Below are 19652 nucleotides of genomic sequence, written 5' to 3' on the forward strand. Positions count from 1 at the left end.
TTTGCTACTGTTATGAATTATAATATCATTATCTGATACGCACATGGCCTTAGGAGACACCCATGAAAAGGTTGTTCTACACAAAATGGGTTGTGACCTACAGGTTGAGAATCACTGCTCTAGGCTATGTCAAGTTGACAATTCAAGCTAATTAGGATATAAAGACACACTTATTCATGCACACTCCAGTTCAATATATGGGTAAATCATCATTACACTATATGGACAAAAAAAGATATCTTTTAATTTTGAAAAGAAAAACAGGCTTCTGTAAAGTCTAGGGATTGTGTTTCCAGTACCCAGGGAAGAAGTTAAGTAATCTATCTCCCTTGAAGTTCCATAAAGAATAGCAGCATTTTAATGACAACAGGGACTGATGAACAGATTACAGACTTTCTCATCTGATTCAACCCTGGGTTTCCAAGGTTTCTTTCAGGACCCATGTGGATTTTGCACAGCACTTGGGAAGCACTCACTGGCCCAATAACCTCATCTGTGGAGCCATAGTTAGTGATGTATCCAGGTAAAGTTTGTCTATACCCAAAGCCAAGTGACACTAATGAGTCACCAAGCTCCACTGCACAGTTCTACTTTTATGTTGAAGTTACAGTTGATGTCACATCAACTTCCTCAATTTCAGATCAAGAACCTATGGAGGCAAACATGTTCTCCTCTTTCTTCTCCTCCCCTTGTTTCTTTTCTTCCCCTTCCTCCTCCTTTTCTCCTCATCCTTGTCCTTGTCCTCCTCCTCCTCTTCTTTGTCTTCTTCTAGCTTTCTTGTTTTCTATTTTTATGGGATGGATGTCTGTCTCTCCATTTAAAGTTCACAAGTTGGCATTTTAACACCTATTGTGATATAAAATTTGGTCCTTTAGAAGGGCACTAGAGTTGGTTTGGAATGATATGAATTCTAACAAAGGGGTCAGTGCTATGAGAGCCCTTCACAGAACCTGCAAATCCAACACATAGGTCTTCCTAATCCAACACAGAAGACATTATCTAACCCCAGTATTGTGAGAATTGAGCCTGTGATGCTGTGTCACAGTGACCAACACTGGTATAAACAATTAGTACACATCTGTCATGAAGCACACCACATGGGGCAGAGTAGTCTACAACTGTTATTTAATAGTGGATAAAGAGGTGACAAATTTGGCCTAAAGAATTGCAGTCATTAGCCAAAATTCACTTTTCCTGCTAAACAATAAACTTCCATGTTGTAAGATTAAAGAGCTAATGCTATAAAACTGAATGTTCTTCAGTGACAAGCAATGCTTTAGTAAGTGAACCGAAATGAACAACTTCGTAGTCGCCAAAGACATATATCCGAACATGCCCCCACTTTGTAGGAGAAAATGAAGCATCTTACTTTCCTACTTTCTACAGGGCCACTAGGTGGACGTGCTGGTTAAATTTGTCACACTTATGCATGAAAGGGGAAGATGGCTAAAAATACAGTCTTGCCAGCTGTCCTCGCCATGGAGCTAGATCCGTCACAAATTCCGGAATCGCTCCACTTAAGCTTACTAGAGCGACAGCTGGTTGAGAACAGTCAAACCATTAGACTCAGATAGGGTTGTTAAATGTCAAACAGTACACTTGAACTTTTCTTCAATTACACAAAAATAAATCTACCCGCGTAGGCGCTTACTGCTGTGTCAGGTATTCTGAATAAGAGGGCCAGGCTTTGTCTGAAACCACAGCCCTGGCATACTTCCATTGGGGTATATTATATTAATAGGGGAAAGCCTCAAATAAAATGTAGACATTTGATATGTGGATTTAATATAAGCTGAATGGAACTCTGTATTCATGATCCTTCTTGCTCTATTTAAATAAAAAAGTAAACAACTCTAAGATAGTTGGATTTAACTGAAATCCTAAATACTCATAGACCAATTGGATAGTCAGGTATATTAAGTGAAGTAAGATAATTCATTAAAAAGTATCTGAAATTCTAATACATTTATGTTGTTCTAATGTCTGACATGCCTGTTGTTTTTATTTATTAGCGCTTTGGCCAGTTTGTTGCATTAGTTACTTTTCTATAGCTGTGACAAAACACCATGACCAAGGCAATTAATAGAAGGAACTATTTTTTCCAGGCTTATGTATTCAGAGGCACGAGAGTCTATCACTATCCCATGGAGAAGTCGAGCATAGAAGCAGTCAGACATGACGGCAGCAGCAGCAACAGCAGAAGCTGAAAACTCACATTTCCAAAGGCAAACAGAAAAAGCACCAAGCAGAGACAACAAACTTGAAATGGCAATAGTCATTTGAAATCTCAAAGTCCGCCGCCAGTGACATATGTCCTTCAGCAAAAACACACCTCCTAAGCCTTCTCCAAGGCCACCCACTAAAGACCAAGTGTTCAAGTGCTCAGACTATGGAGTACCTCTAATTCAAACCACCACACAAAGTAATGAGCATATATATATTCATATACATATTTATTTATGTATGTATATATCTCCAATGCACCTGCTTATCTCCAGCTACCCATGAAAGCTTCCCTGCTGCCAACACGACTTAGCACATTTGCGGTAAATATGAGTTCCTGACCCATGATGTACAGTGAGGTATTATACACTCAAATTGTGGTACTGTGTACTTAAAATGCATATTTGATCATTTGCAATGTGTATGTGTGCTAATTATTGTCCTCAAGATCTGAGGAAACACAATGGTTGGTGTGGAAGCATCTATATTATTAAGAACTTCTGGTGATGGATAACATTCATATCAGAACAATACATTTAATAATATGGCACATTGCATTCCTATACTACTTAATTTCCCATGAGCATATTTAAGACATTTTCAAATTTTACCACAATTTCAAAACAAATAATATGACTGTGATTGTTTGCTACTTAACTAATTAATAACTTGGTAGCACAGTAATGAAACAAAAGTATTGGCTTTTAAATGTACTTTACACTCTTTAAAGATATTTTCATGTTTATGACTGTAAACATAACATTTTTTATTAATTAATTTTTCATTACTGTTTAATATTTTTCACTATTGCTTATGAGATAGGTTCGCTGGTTGGACTCAAGTTCACTATGTAGCAAAAGAAGAGCTTACTCTTCTGGTCCCCCTTCTCTCCAGCTCTGAAGGCTGGTATCACAAGTGTCAATCATAGCCAGCTTATTTACATTTTTAAAACAGTAAGTTAGATCTGTATGTAATCAAAATAGGAATCTCAGACCTCTCCTCCCTATAAAGACACCACCAGAACAGACATGCACCAGAAGCCCATGGTCAGAGTGTTTATAGATCCCATCTAGTTGACAACCAAGAATAACCACCACACCTGGAGACCCCCCCAAGAATTGATAAACCCTTGGTAAATAAGGTTTCAACTACCCTGTGTCTCCTATACACTAAAAGAAGACTCAGAGCTGTTCCTACATTTGTAAAACACAAAACACATTTACATATTAAAATAATTAAGTGACATTGCATTTAAAATGGGATATCAGAAACAAAATCTTACCAAAGTGTGTGGTTTTGGGTGTCTTTTGAAGCATTTGCCATGATTGAACATCATCATCTGATAATTAGTTTATATAAAAACAAACTGACTGTCAGTGCCATTTACTGGGTTTTATAGATTTTAAAAGAAAAGTGTTGTTGTAGGATGTATCTGAGTGTTCACATTTTTACTTTTATTCAACCTGAAGTAGACCACCATTCTTTCCCCTAGGAACCTGTTGTATGGCTTCAAGATGGCTGGCTAAGACAGCAGCCACTGAAGAGGTGCGGAGGCCTAAAGGTGACATAAATAGGAACCGTAACTGTCTTGCCAGTCTACCAATGGAGGTGAAATAACAGAAGCTATTATGACAACGGAGAGTGTACATAACCAGTGATGGGGGTGAGTGCCTACAGAATAATTAAGAAGAAAGGTGAGGCCACCATCCCCCAGAAACGGTGAAAGCGGGCATGGAGTACAGTCTGTAAGGACATTCCAGGAGAAAATGGTCTAACAAAAGTTAGTGTCTGACGAGTCCCAAGATCACAAGCAGCTGCTGGTGTCCAGCCAGCCACCTGCTCATGTGAGCAACCCCTGAGCGGAGAGCAGAGACGACGACCACAAGAGATTTTATACTAGAGTTAATGACTCCTGTCAGCAGTAGTTAGGGGTCCAGCTAGAAAGTATATGAAGGATTCTGTCTGGGCAGCAGGCAATTGTCCATAGACATCTAGGAAGAGGGCTCAGTTTCATAAAATCTACCCTGAACCTGCTCTTCTCAAATCTGCTGGGACCTGGGGTTCCAAAAGACTAGTATGGAACAGTGTGGAAAATTCCAGTCTCTGTTTAGAAGGACAACTATGGAATTGAATTAGATGCTACTTACATGTTGAACTTTGTTTTCTTAAATTCCAAAAGATCACAGGTAGGAACAATCCTTTAGCTAGTTAGCTGTCCTTTGGACAGCATGTAAAACACACACACACACACACACACACACACTCACACACACACACACACACACACACACACACGCACGCACGCACACACGCACACGCACATGCACACACACATGAACGCACATGCACAAACACACACACACACACATACACACACACAGAGTTTCAGAAGCCTGTGATTATCTGGTAGATCTCATAGAAGCATCTATGAAATTTTCGAGGATGAGAGAAAGAAGCTAGAATTTACATCACTTAGAAGATGTCAAGTTCCTCAATGCATTAAGATATAATAGGGGAGGTGTAATGGCTGGCCAATATGGATCCTAAAGCAGGTTGTGGGAATACTTTTTTTTAAATAAAATTTACAGAAAACCTTATACATCAGTGAATGATTAAATAGAGATCAATCTCTGAGAGGTTAGATGGGCAGTTTATCACACACAGGATGTTTATGGACAACACCTCTCAGGAGGGGTACAGAACTCATTGCGGGGAACACAGAGAACTGTCTATGGCACTGGTATACAGTGAGGGTCTTGCCTAAGCTCAGTCAACCAATGACATCTAGGAGCACATGTGTGTGTGTGTGTGTGTGTGTGTGTATATATATATAAAATGGTTATTATAATATTATAATCATGGAGTTGATCCACATTGTCAATTTGCCAATTTTCAGTTATGATACTATACTGCTAAAGGGCTTATTACTTTTTACTTCAAAAGAGTTAAGGTCTTTGCAGAATTTTAATGCTTCCCTGAGAGCATTCATTTAATGTTTTTGACCTTGAGCAATTTAAACCCTTAGAACCCTCAAGCATCGTTAAAGGAAAAAAAAAATCAGCATTTAAAAATACCTAAATCACAAAAACCCCTTAACTGAGAGTGATTTAGAAACCCCATCCATCTGAACTATAGGAATCTGAAAAAGAAAACATCAGTTGTTATTTTAACAAGAAGAAACTGAAGTATAAAACCACAACTTTCCTCAACCCATTTCAACACTGAGGTACCTGGGTAACCTCAATGCCCTGCCAATGGGGCAGGGGGCACAGATGCTGTCTGCTGCAGAGCCCTGGAGAGGTAGACCCTGAGAAAACAGGGTGACTTTATCTATGCAAATACCCAAGGCTGGGCCAAGTCTCTGTTGGCTCAGAGATCAAGACAGGAGGTCTGCTCTTCCCAGCAGAGGCTCTCTTTGCATCAATTTGCAGAAGATCAGGGGTGAAGTATCTCCTGGCTCCCTGGATCTTCACTCTTAGAAACTCAAGTGCTCAGAGATGCCATATGCTCATTTCCTAAGTTACATATACACAGATGTTCTGGTTCATGATTGTTACCGTGCACTCTTAGAAGACTGTCACCATGCTCTCATGTGCCATGCTCAGGTTTCAGTATCAACAGGCTTCTTGGTCCTCTTCACCTGAGACTTGGGCTCGTGTTTGGAGTGAGTCCTGCTAAAATGGGGATAACTGTGCATTTGCATTTGGGGCTCCTGGCCCCAGGGTCACAGTAAAGAGTATTACTGGTGAAACACTGGCTGTGTCTCTGTAAGAAACGCTTGCTGTGTCTCTGGTCTTCTGATCATCATTGTGGTTTTCGGCTTTGTGTTTTCCACTTTAAAAATTACAGCACTGACTGAGGGCAGGCAGACACTCAAGCAGATTCTGCATGACATATGTTCCAAGAGTTGCTTTCTTCTTGTAATTTTATGGGTAGGCATTTTACTAAGAACGTGCATTTAGAGACTTTTACAGAGATTTGGAAATATACATTTTATAGTACATACCTAAATATCTCAATGTATTAAAATTTTAGGGATTGTTGGCAACTTATGTGCACAGTGTTTAGAGGGAAAAGACTAATTCTACAAATACTTTATGATACCTATTTTCAAACAAGCATGAAAAATCAGAGCAAATGGCTGAATTTCTTTTAATACACAGATGATGTGAGCTAGAAAACCAGCACTAGCCACAAAGACAACAACCTGGAATAGTCCAAGTCCAAATGTAGTATTTGGTAAAATAAAAAGCAAGCATACTAATTGTGGTCTTAGATTCTCACATAAGGCCTTGGGATCTTGAAGAGGTTTTATTTCAATGGGAGATGGAAGGAAATTGGTCTCTTCTTTAAAGACTCATACTGACTAAGAATATCCTGGGATGGAGACAATTATGCTAATAGTGCTACAGTACATGTGCAAAGTAGATAATTATCCCCAATAATCACAGACTAATTATGTTACCCACATCTCCTTCCCCAAAAGGAGAAAGGAAAGCCAGAAACTGTAAGAACTTCTCAAGGGCTAAGAACAAGGATCAGTTCCAACAGGGCAAAAATATTGATGAACTGGTTCACACGGTTTTAAGTGAAGGTTTCATTTGCTTTTTTGCAGATCCTTCATAGGATGTATCAGAGTAGCAGAATTTTCCAGAAGTATTCTACATAAATAACATTTGCAGGATCGTTTTACACTGTCACTAGAGTAGTCCTATTCACAGAAACTGGAACACACTTGCATGCAAATGCCTGTAATAAGTAGGAAGGCTGAAGCAGAGTGTGAACGGGGCCTGTGCTTGGTGGTTGCTGATGAATATTTATCATCAGCTGGAATGTGGCCTTTTGAAAACACATGCATTACACTCCAGCAAACTGTTTATCTCAATTTTAAAAATCACTTATTGAATCTAACCCACGCATTTGCTCACTTGCAACCGCTTATTAGAGGAGATAATGCCAACATCAAGCCATTTCAGAGCCGGAAAACACGTCCCAAATAAACCCCGCTTTCCCTGGAAATTCATACTTCACTTTACAAGGTTTACCGGGATTACCCATCACTGCAGCAGGGGTTGTGAATCTGACCTTTGTTTTCTCATTTATCAGACTATTAATGCAACCTCTCATCCATTTTTATAAATGTTGACCTCTCATCTGTGATGTTTCTTTGCAATTAAAATAGATAACATACAAACACAGGCTCAGAAATGCCAGTTCTAAGATAGGTTTTGTATGAACACCTTTGAGAGTCCACAAGGAAAACCCCATGGTATTATCTAGAGATATGACCATCCTCTATATTAGCAGGGGATGCTAATATGAGTATTTGTTGTCACACATGATTTTGGTCATGTTACACATGGCTGGCCTGTGTTTCCTAATGCAAAGAGCCTAAAGGCACAGTTAGTTCATCGAATTATTCCAGATACTAACTTCTAAATTGCTCTATTAGTCTGTTGTTTATAGAAAATACGCTTTGTGTAGCCTATGTTTAGTAAAACTCAATTTTGTGCAAGTCTTAGATGGAACTTTGGAGGAACACTATTTCACCATTTAATGAAGGTTGGGTTTGTTTCTTTAAAGGAGATGTTCCTATACTCCAATAGAAGCAGAAGTTGATCTTACTTTTGTATTCTAGGTGAAAACCGGCAGCAGCAACGCTGATGTCCGACTGGAAGTGCAGGCAGAGCTGGTTAGAGGTGCTATTCAGCAGTGCGGGCACTGTGGTACCTACACAGGAAAGAATTACAGCTTTAACACAAAACGCAGATGCTACAAGTGTCCAGTACAGAAGACCATATCCTAGGCTTCCAAGTAACTAAAACTTGTCTGATCATCTCTGTTTAATGAGTATTGAAACTGTGGCAGCTTGTCCAGCTGTCCCATTTTTCAGGACAACTTTGAGGGTCCTTAGAGCTGTTGCCACTTCCTCCAGACTGTGCCCAGTCTCCTGACCTGCACTCTGGTCTAGATTAATGGCAACAATCACTCCATATCTATGCATTTATTTTGCATACCCCCAGGCTAGATAAATCCCATATGTTATGTTGTTTAGTAAAATCAAAATCAACTTCAGAGGACATAAGTGCTGAATTCTGTAGCACTGGGAAGAATTCTTGTTCTTCCTGGTGTGACCCTAAGGTAGGGAAGAGTCTTAAGAGGTGAACTCTTGCCTCTCAGCCCCCATGTGCTCCTCCCCCAGCTCCCTAGTACTATGAAGTCAAGTAATTCTAAACAACTAAGACATCCCTTACAGATGGCACTTTCAACCCCCTGTCCTAAATTTAGCCTATGTACTAAGGTGCCCTTCTTATTCTGAGATCTTCTACTGTAGTTTTATTTCCTGCACAAGTCAAGTCAGAAAGCTCCTTGTACTTCTTATTTATCTGTCCTCATCTGTCCACAATGGGACCCAGAACAGCATCACTGATTTTACAAGCTGAGGGGTTGGAAGAAAAAGGCTAACAGGAGATTTATACAAGGTAAGGACATCTGCTGGTCCTAACTTGGCCACCCCATGTGATAAGGCTAGGAATGTCATCAATGGATGACATGGTATGTGGGAAAGATCTAAGTATAGAGTAAAACCTTTTTGCCAATCTTGGGCTGTCCTCTATAATCTTTCATTTGATTTCCAGAAATTTACCAAAAATTTGAATATTTTATCTAATAATGTTGCTTCATTGCCCAACCAGGACCAAATTATTTAAAATGTTCTAGAAAGTAAACAGGAAAAAAAGAGGCAAGACAAGGGAACCCCATATCCAGTGTGTGTGTGTGTACTTTAGGAAGTTAGCTTGCCACTCTTTGAGATCTGTTCCTCAATTTTCACCTCGATGCCACAGACAATAGAAGAATATACATGGAAAAATGTCTTACAGAATGCTTACAGAATCAACCCTTTGATGTTTGACACTGAGGTTATAGAGTACACAGAAAAATATAGGTAGATAGACAGATGACAAAGCTAAACAGATGGATAGAGGAGAAATGGTTAACACTTAGTGGCCCTGGAGGAATTGTCTGTAGCTATGTCCTCTCTGGGTAGCATCTTTTCTTGCTCCAGCCTCTGTAAGGGAAAGTGTTGGTTGTAAGGTATTCAACAGGGAACCTCAAGGGCTCAGAAAGAGTCCCAGATGATGGAGAGTCATGGAGGAGAAGGATGCTCACTGCTTTGCCTATTGTTCAGTCTCAGACTATTTCTAAAATACACACACACACACACATACACACACACACACACACACACACACTCTATATTGACTAGAAGCACACCCAATGACTTATGTTGAAGAATTACCACAATGTCATCTTTGATCTTGCATATTTGTCATGTGACTCATACACAAAGAGCAATGACATTAACCATGGCTGTAAGAACTTCCACACATTTTAATCCCATGATCCTGACTACTTGGTTTGAGTTGATCTAACATTGGGGGACTTTCACAGTGTCTATTTCCATTTCTTGCTCAGTTTAAGCCACTACTGATCCTACAATGAAATGCTCTTCTTTGCTCTCTCTGTTCTAGTTGCATTTCTGTTCCTGTGCTGAAATGCCCTGTCAAAAAACATGACAGGCCAGGCATAGTTTATTGAACTTGTATTTCCATGTATAGTCTACCATTTTGAGGAATTTAACATAGAACTTCAATATATCATGTCCAAAGTCAAGACAGGAGAGGAAAAAAAAAACAACCCACCACTCCCAAAATATAAACAAAATATCCATAAGGATCTTTGCTTATTTCTGCGTCCTTTCCTTTATATAGGCTTACTCAGTGATGTAGGCAAGGGCCTGGCCTGTGAAATGGTGCTGCCACCTTTAGTTAACAAATCAAGACAATGTACAATAGACATGCCCATAAGCCAGCCTTACCCAGAGAGTTCATTAAGACTTTTCCAGGTAATTCTTGGTTACATCAATTTGGCAGGTAAAATTAGCACAGAACTACAGGTCTCGAAACCAACAAGGAAGAATCCATAACTTCTTACTTACCTGGTACTGAAAGCACACCAGGCTGCCAGTATTGACAGTAACACTTATTTTTCTTTTTCAAATTCAAATGTAGACATTTACTTTGGACAGCCTGGTTTCCCTTTCGTACATTCTATGTAAGTTATCTGAGAGTTCCCAGCTAGCAATATGCACATAAGCATTGTTTGACTTTTTCAACTGTACAACTGAATCAGAAACTCATGTCTACTTCTGGCTCCAGGAAGAGTTAACTCCATCATTGCATGCCACCTTCATAAACTTGAAGGTATTCTGATTCCATAAATTGAAGACCATGGTAAGTCTTTCACTCAGACGAGCTAATGGGTTATGGATATGATATTGGTTTGTGAATTCACATGTTTGTTTTCAGATGAAAGATTATATTCTTGGTATGCCAATCATGAAATCTAGCAGATGTTTATTGAAGGCTTCAGGGGAGTTATAGACAATGGGCCTATCATCCCCAGGCTACCTCAGGATAGAGAGGCTGCCCTGGATCTTCCACTCTGGGGCTGACTTTGGATCTTCTCAGGGTAGTCTAATGGCAGGGGCTTATTCCCTCCATGTAAAATATAACTGAGTGATTTCTTAAAATGTTTCCGCAGGCAGAATATTTCTGATCACATTGTTTTACAGTGACCCAGATAGGATGGCACATAACAAAGGAAGCTGCAAAATTTTATTATTGTCCCTGCAGAGTCTACTCTCGGTATACTGATATTTGCTTTCCTTTAATTCCGACTGTCAGATACAACTCTGTATGAAATCTGCTCTATTTTACTCATTTATAATTTATAACCTGCCTGCTTCTAGAAGTGATTTTTTTCAATGGCTTACTAAAAAAGATCTACATACATATTCCTACCCAAGCAGAAACGAAAAACCAAAGCACTGAATTTATTAAAGATGTCAATCATATTTGTTTTGAAATATGAATTTCTTATGACACCTAGTTCTTACTTATTTTTATTCACCAATTAAATATTTTAGAATCTGCTTTATAAATACTTTTAAGTACCACAGGAACAAAGTCTTTAAGTATTGTTGGTGCTCTTAAAAAATACCCAAACTTTGGTCTGCTATAGCAGTTTTCTCCACATAACTTAGATTTTTATCCAGAATTTCATGCATATCTACAATGATGTTGGATCATATCTAATTTAAAAACTATTCTTCTAAAAGAACTGAAGTGATTACCAGCAGAATAGAAATCTTCCATAGTAGAATAAAAGGTCTAATGAATCAATTATCATTCTAGACATAAGACATAGTACTGTGTCCATGATGCATATACATGTAGACAGATTAACAGTCCCAGTGTGTATGATCCCTGAACACACTGCAGGCCCAGTGACTAATTCACAGAGGTTCTCCAAGTCAGGCTAACATGGAAGCCATAGCACAATCTGAGCTGTAGATTTCATCTCAGTCTCAACCCTATGCTAATATGGGATCTGAGCAAAGCTCAGAAGCCATTACCACTAAGAGCATTGTGGCTCTACCCCAAGTTCTCCATCCTTGTTCTTTGTCTCCTTTTGTTGTGAAATTTTAGAAAAATAAAATAAAAGCAATTCAGGTTTCGTGACATACCTTTGGACTTTGATTCAACTATTCAGGCTATGGATTTGGGACAACATAGTGGTTGGATGCTGTGCTCATGGGATGGCTTGGTTGCTCGTTGCTCTACTTGGCAGGTGGACACTGGTGGCATAAGCCTGTGAAAGCTGGTGGCAGTGCCTGCACTGCACACACACCAGCATGGGAGAATACGTACAGACGTGCACTGGCTATGTGACAGTTAGCCAAGCTTTGATTTGTTTGTCTGAGAGCAGGCTCTCGGTTCATGCGTTCACATCCCCAGCCTAGTTAAGGCTCTAGCACTCTGAAGGGAGCTTATGCGCTCCAACGTGCTACTTTGTAGTGAGTATGTTTGTGGAGAGACATGGGGGCATGAGGAACCTAGTCTCACTTATCCACACTTTGTCTACCAGCTCAGCATATGATACTCCAGTCACAATCTGTTGTTGTTGTTGTCATTATTATGAGATGATGGTGGTGTTGGTCCTTGGTGGTGGTGGAGGTGGTGGTGACAGTGGTGGTGGTGATGATGACAAGAATGCCTTCTGCATTCATCACCCTTCTTTATGTATCTATCAGGATTTATGGTGTGGGGAACTATTCATTCATTTAATTAAAAATGTGAAATTCTGACACTGATTTCACACCTTTTATATACAAAATGGCTAATTCCATGTTGTGTATATATTACATACAACACATGTATTGCATTATACACACATTGCATATATTCTATGTAACATATGCATTCTGCATATAGTCCTAGCATCCTAGCATTGGAGTCTACAATCCTCCTAGAAATGTCCTTCCTCTAAGGCTGTGGTTCTCAGTTTTCTTAATGCTATGACCCTTTAGTTGTAGTGACCCATGCCATAAAATTATTTTCATTGCTACTTAATAATTGCAATTTTGCTACTGTTATTATTTGTAATGTAAATATCTGATATACTACCCCTGTGAAAGGGTCCTTTGACCTCCCAGAAGAGTCACAACCCACCAGGTGCCTCTGGCCTTCAAACTTTGAGTGATGTAGCTATGTTCTCAAAAGTGGAAAAGACACATCCTTTTACCCTCAATGCATTTATGAACTCAGTTCTTACCTTGCTTTACTGAGTATTTTTTTAGTCTCCAACCTTACAACTGCTACCATATTCAACAGCCTCCTTAACTTGGCCTTAATGGTGTCAGAGCCCACAAAAATAAATAAAATCCCAATTAACCAATCAATCAAACAAAACAGTAGCAAACATCCCTGAAAATATATAGGAATAGAGAAACTGACCAAGTATGAAATTTCAAAATTCACTGTACCCTTGGAAACAAAAAACTCAAACAAAGATTCTGCTGCCTTCAAAACTGCTCAGTATTCCTAGCACCACATGTTTAACCAAGCACAGAGACACTGCCAGAGTAAAAGTTGTGTCCTTTAGGTTTGGTCACAGACTACAGCACCCTCATGAAGACACCAGGTTTCTGACTGCCTGCATGGAGACGCTCACCTGTGCTACTGCCGGCAAACTATTTTCTCTATCAGACTTGAGGGTTCATACACTATGATATATATGCAGAGAGAGATAACAAAGACACAGAGGGAAAATTGTAAATATGAACTCAACATGATTTAACTAGAATGTATCAAGAGTAAAAATAGGGAAGACCTGTGATATCTCACTTCAATCAGAAGATGGGAGGCCAGCCAGACAGGCCCTGTCTGGTCTATTTTAGATCTATGAACTGAGAAGAGTTGGTGCCTCAGTTTTATTGACATGACTTCCACATGGTTACTCTGTTCATCAGATGCCCAGTTCTGCTGAAGTGAGAGGCTGATCCAGTCCTCACAAGGGGTTCCACTCCCTTTGGGAGCTAGCGAGTCAGGCAGTTGCCTGGGAGTCCAAACACAACTGCATGGGAGTGGCACTGAGGGGAACTTCCTGCCTCGTGTACCGCATCACACACAATTCTGTTACACATGGGGCACACATTCCAGAGCTTTCTTGATTATTGTTTGTTTTATTACTATTCATGCAAGTTGATGCTTGCTATTTACATAGTTATGGACCTGAGATATCCCAGGTCAGTGGACATATATTGGTCCATGCATACAGGATGGATAGGCAGCAGTGATGATTAACTGTTGCCATGAGGTATCTGTGCAGTTAGCTATAGTTTACAAATGCCTTAGAAAACATCAACTCACACTTGTGGCCAGAATCTCCAAGATGTCCTAAAATACAGCTCCTCCTGTTTGTCCAGCTTAGCCCCCATAGGGACACGGGATTTAGTTAAACAAATCTGTAATGATTGGGGACCAGGGGGAGGGAAGAGGGCTTATGGGACTTACCGGTAGGGGGATCCAGAAAAGGAGAAATAATTTGAAATGTAAATAAAGAATATATCAATAAAAATTCTTTTAAAAAGTCTGTAATGTAATATAAAGGCACTGTATTTAAGTAAACTTGGAAGATTTTTATTAATCTGACTTTCTTAATTGCTTAGAAAATTTATTACATAAAGCAGGCTTATTTTGTTTCACAAGAGTCCAGTCACTTATTTTAATTAGATTTGAACCTTACTGAATGCATGTTTTTAATTTGATAGGGTTTGAGACTTTTTTACTTATAGTTTAGCTTAGTGTGCATATATGTCTGTATCTATGCCAGGTCTTTTCCAGGTGCCTTCTTTCCTCATTTCCCACTGTATTTTTCAGTCACAGCCTGTCACTAAACCTGGGGCTCTCTGATTCAGCCCCACTGGCTACCAGTGAACTCTGGATACCCTGTAACCATCTTCCGAGAACTGGGATTATGGACAGGATTGTAGGCAGATGCTACAGTCACTTCTCATGTGGGTTCTAGACTAGCAATTGAAGCTGGGTCCCTATGTTTACATGGTAGGCATTTTGCTAACAGGACCATTTTACAACCCAATATTTACTTTTGTTTAATATTCATTGTTGAAAATGTTTGTGAATTTTCATTTTCTACTAATTAACTCGAAAGCAACTCACTGCCTCTCGATGCAATGAGCTACAAAAATGGCCCAGTTATTTTTACAAGAGGGATTTCCTGAGACAAACCTAGAAATCTGCTCCATTAAAAATCCCTATTTACATTTTAGAAAAGAATGAAAGCTGAGTCTCAGCCAAGCCCTCTGGGTGCTTCTTGTTTAGACAACTGTTTCGTCCCCCTGACTTCTGAGTCAAAGTCAAGTAAAGGTTTTGGCCACTGTAAGCAACATCAGGTCTATAATTTAGAAAGGGAAAGGTTACAAGACACACACTGTGTTCTCTCTGTATTGTTTCGATACTTTTCATTCCTTATATATCTGACAACATTGAAATTGAAAAGTCATAGGTTAAATTCAGATCAGAGTGTTATTGGACAGTGGTATCACATATCCAGGCTATCTCCCCAAGGCTGAGTATCTTCCAGTTCACAGGAATATTCTGGTCACTCACGGGAAAGCCTATGGACCATCCATCTTAGGGTAACAAGAGTTAGGATTATGCCATGTCAACTCTGGATGAGCCCTCTGGGAACATCAGGCAAGTGCCTTAGGGTCATAGCTTAACCCAGGAGGTAAGATCCCCATGTCCAGTGGTCTGAGATGAAAGGGGTAAAAGGTTAGGCTCTGTTCTGCAGCCAATAATGCAGCCAATCATGAATACACAATAAAAACATTCTGAAAATCTGGACACTACGGCTCAGAAAAGATTCACAGATGGTACCACACATCAGTGTACCTAGAAAGTGACATAACTTGGAGAAATAAAATCCCAGTGCCTGGGATTCCCCTCACATACAGCATCTCCATTTGGCCGGCCCTCTTTTCTGTTTTGTTCAAGAAAAGTAAAATTATACATGTGTATTTTCTGAGGACTGAGAACTACTCTGGAGACCCATCAGTATTAGAGTCTTTACTTTGGAGCTCATTTTCAATATCATAGGCAGTTTATGACATTTCATTTCTCACTGGCGCCTGCGGTCTGCGGAGAGCCAGCTCTGCCTCCAACCGAAGTCCCTCCAACGCCAGGCGGTGAGCGTTAGAACTGCACCACTGTGGTAACTAAAACAAGCTTTTAAACTACATCTTATGTTTCCTTTATGTAGATGGGTGTTTTCTGTGCACTCCATGTGGAGGCCCACTGCCTGTGGATGCCAGAAGAGTGCCTTGGAGTTGGAGTTAAAGATTTTTGAGAGTTGTGTGTTACGATTCAAACCTGCTGATCCACCTGTTAAGCCCAATGGCATATACTTTTAAAGGTATTTTTCTCCTGGTTGACTTAACAAAAAACAGAAGCACCTTTATACAATGTGCCCAGGGAACAGGGCTGGTTTCTTTCCTTAGTGTCACTGAGTGAAGTGGAGATAGGAGCGTGGTTCTCACTGTGAAGAGAGCCAGCCCCCAGGCATGGCTATATTCCACTAATCTGTTTCCTTTCCCCGCCACCCCTTCCCCCCCACGGCACCCTTCTGCCCTGTAGCCTGAGAACACCCATTCTCTCCCAGCACTGCTAGCTAGCTAAACAGATGCCATGAAATCAAATTGAATTTGCCATTCTACCTGCAGGTTTTAAATTACTGGATTATTGTTGTTCTTAATGGCAGAGGATTTCTACGTTATTCACAACTCTGTCAATTATAGAAACTAAAGTTTCTATAAATCTCAGGGTATATAGGACATCAACAAGAGGCCCCTGGCTAAGGAACTCAGCCAGACTCCCCATGTGCAAAAATTCCCAGGTAAGCTTCTTTGGTAATGGCCCATTGTCCGTTAAACACCCAAAGGTGTAAAGAACCAAATACAGTGACAAGCAGTGGGTAAAGAAAGACTGTAAGTGTTTGGTTCTTTACCACTCAGTATCTATGTGACTGGCCATGTGGCAATGTTTTCATTTTCTAACAAGCCACAGTCACAGTCCCTCCCTCAGTCATCTAAAGATACAATCCTTCTCATGGTTAGTTCCGTGAAGGCCTCATCCCTCTTCCGTTTCTTACTCAGTAAAAAGTCAACAGATAAAGAATGATCTATTTGAAAACACGTCTCATAAGACACTTATTTGGGTCACACTAGACAATACTGTCTGAAGCTGAGGTCTTAGTCCAGATGAGTCACGTGATACACACCAAAGGGCTGGACTACAGTACGCAAATGATATCAGTTTTAGAAACATAGTGACGAGAGGAAGGAGAGGGTAACACTGCCAGTGGTTCTCTGAGAGAACAAGGCCTAGGGAAGGTGACACAACAGAGACCTTTGTGAGCTGGGGATGGGTGGGGTCAGGCTTATGAAGTGTCATCAACATTCTTTCACAGTGAGGAATGACAGACCACAGGACTCTGAGGTACACTGGACCATTTTCTAGGTGTGTTAGCCTTGGGTAAGCCTCATTCTCAGCCTAGTCCCTTTCATGGGCCTCCTGTCTAGCCTTCAATCCCACCATTAATGGCCAAACTGCCTGCTCCTCCAGATGGCCTCCTGCACCGGACCCCATTGCCAGACGCTCTCACCTGACTCTGGTTACTCACTCAGACCTAGCCCACTGGTAGGCATTAGGAAAGAACTGCTGTGAGGCACTATCCACAGACTGGTGTCTGTTCTTCCTTTGGCTTCCATTCTGGTTCAAAAACAGAGACAAGGGGAAGTACAGGGTCAGTGTACCTGAGAAGCTGCCCAGTCTGGGGGCTGTCATGTCTCCTCCGTCGTGGATCTCCAGGGAGTCCCAGTTCTGCTCTGTGGCAAAGCTGATCACTTGAATCTACAGGATCACAAGGCAGGGTTATCATGTTTTATATTAGTCAAAATTATCTATATAAGAGCTTTTTTATAACTACACACACACACACATACATACACACATTTGGGCTAAGTGGATTATGTGAAAAATGAGAGGATGGGAAAATGAGAGGGGTCATATTGGGGTCAAATGGGCAAAGGAGTGTCAGGAGAAGTAGCACGGGTAGACGGATATGATCAAATATATTACATACATACAGAAAATTGCCAAAGAATAGATATAAGCATTATTTAACAGGATAATATATATTTTAACACATTAAATATATTATCTACATTGAATGTATTAATAAGATAATGTATTAATAACATGACACATTACATATTATATATATATTACATATTATATATATATATTACATACATACATATATATGAAAGGAAAGGAACTAATCTATGATAGGACATGGGAAAATCTCTACAAATAACAGTTCTCACAGCCATTACTCTAAACATCAATTATTGGGCTGGAGAGATGGTTCAGTGATTAAGAACACTGACTGTCAGAAGACCCGGGTTTCATTCCCAGTACCCTTAGGCAAGTGGTACAGAACCTTTAGTAATTCAAGCTCCAGGGGCTTCCCTGCCCTCTTTTGGCTTCCACAGCTAATACACACACACACACAGACACACATACACACTTACACACACACACACACATACATACACACACACACAGACACACAGACACACACACACACTTACATACACACACATACACACACATGTATACATCTCAGTTAAAAATCATAAAAACAAAGCTTTAAAAATAATTGTAAAAATCTTTTTTTTTCTTTGCAAATACTGAAAATGGTTAAAGACAGTTTATAGAAAGATTCAGAAAAGAGAAACAAATTTCCACCTGTGACCTGTGCGTCTATGACTGGAGAGTACAGGGGCACACAGTGGGGAGAAGGGGGGTCTGAGAGAGCGAGAAAGGAGGGGGAAGGAGGACAGTGGAGCAAGAATGAGCGAGGGCAAAGTATGCATGGAAAAAGCAGAATGAAATGCATTATGCTGAATCCTATCCCATAACAACACACAGAAAATAAAGCGAACAGAGCAGGAGGAAAGAGGATGGGGAAGGAATGACGACATGAGGGGAGGGAGGGAAGAAAGAATAAGGACAAACAAAGCTGGTGCCCCACTGACCGGCCTCAGAGGCCCTGGTCTGAGGCCTTACCTGGATCCCTGAGCCCTCTGATACTATGATTTTCCACACACAGTTCAGGTTGTTCCCATAGGGCTCAGGGTAGCCTGGGGACAAAATTGTTCCTCTTCTCTGAGTGAAGTTGCCACTGCATGGAACTGAGAGAGAGAGAGAGAGAGAGAGAGGGAGGGAGGGAGGGAGAGAGAGAGAGAGAAAGGAGGAGGGAGGGAGGGAGAAGGAGGGAGGGAGGGGAAGGGAAAGAGAGGGAAGGAGAGCAGAGGAGAGAAGGGGGGATATAGAGAGGGGGAGAGGGGGAGAGGGGGAAGGAGGGAGGGAGGGAGGGAGAGAGAGAGAGAGAGAGAGAGAAAGAGAGAGAGAGAGAGAGAGAGAGAGAAGCTATGTTAAGTAAAAGCCAAGTGACATTGTAGAGGATCTATGGCCTATTTCCATGGCTGTGATCAGACAGGGAAAATTTTCCTGCTATTTTAAGTGGCATTTTTAGCCAAGGTAAAATCGAATTTCTTTGCTTTCAAATGTGAGACATCAGCAATTGATATCTGTCATGTACCTGAGTTTTAAGCTTTGAATGAATGAATATATATGTATATATATGTATATGTATATATATATGTATATATATATAATATATATTATATATATATACTGTCTACAACAAAGTTGTCTCTCTGCTTTAATGTAAGCGAGTCTGTAGAGTGTACCCTTCCATCTCCAGGCAAGCATCTCCAGGCCATACTGAAGAGTTTTGGAGCAATCCAAGGAGAAGAAGAGATACTTAAAATGCACAGTTAATTTCAAGAGATAATCACTTTTGTGCTGAAAGTTCCTTTGACAAATGTAGCAAATAACAAGTAATAATACCTCTGTCATATCCAGCACTTTTCAAAC

The 19652-nt window shown here is 40.3% G+C and overlaps 1 protein-coding gene across 1 annotated transcript in view; it reads right to left on the bottom strand.

Annotated features, from left to right (window-relative positions):
• The window catches only part of Csmd1 (CUB and Sushi multiple domains 1), a 1354421-nt gene that overhangs the window by 144991 nt on the left and 1189778 nt on the right, over positions 1-19652 (bottom strand). The window contains exons 35-37 of the mRNA XM_052162855.1: positions 18780-18904; positions 17462-17558; positions 7849-7953 (exon numbers count right to left, since the gene is read on the bottom strand). Coding sequence (XP_052018815.1) covers positions 7849-7953; positions 17462-17558; positions 18780-18904 — 327 coding nt within the window. The remainder of the gene's footprint in view (positions 1-7848; positions 7954-17461; positions 17559-18779; positions 18905-19652) is intronic.

The sequence above is a fragment of the Apodemus sylvaticus genome, chromosome 18 (genome assembly GCF_947179515.1).
Source record: "Apodemus sylvaticus chromosome 18, mApoSyl1.1, whole genome shotgun sequence".
Lineage (NCBI taxonomy): Eukaryota > Metazoa > Chordata > Mammalia > Rodentia > Muridae > Apodemus > Apodemus sylvaticus.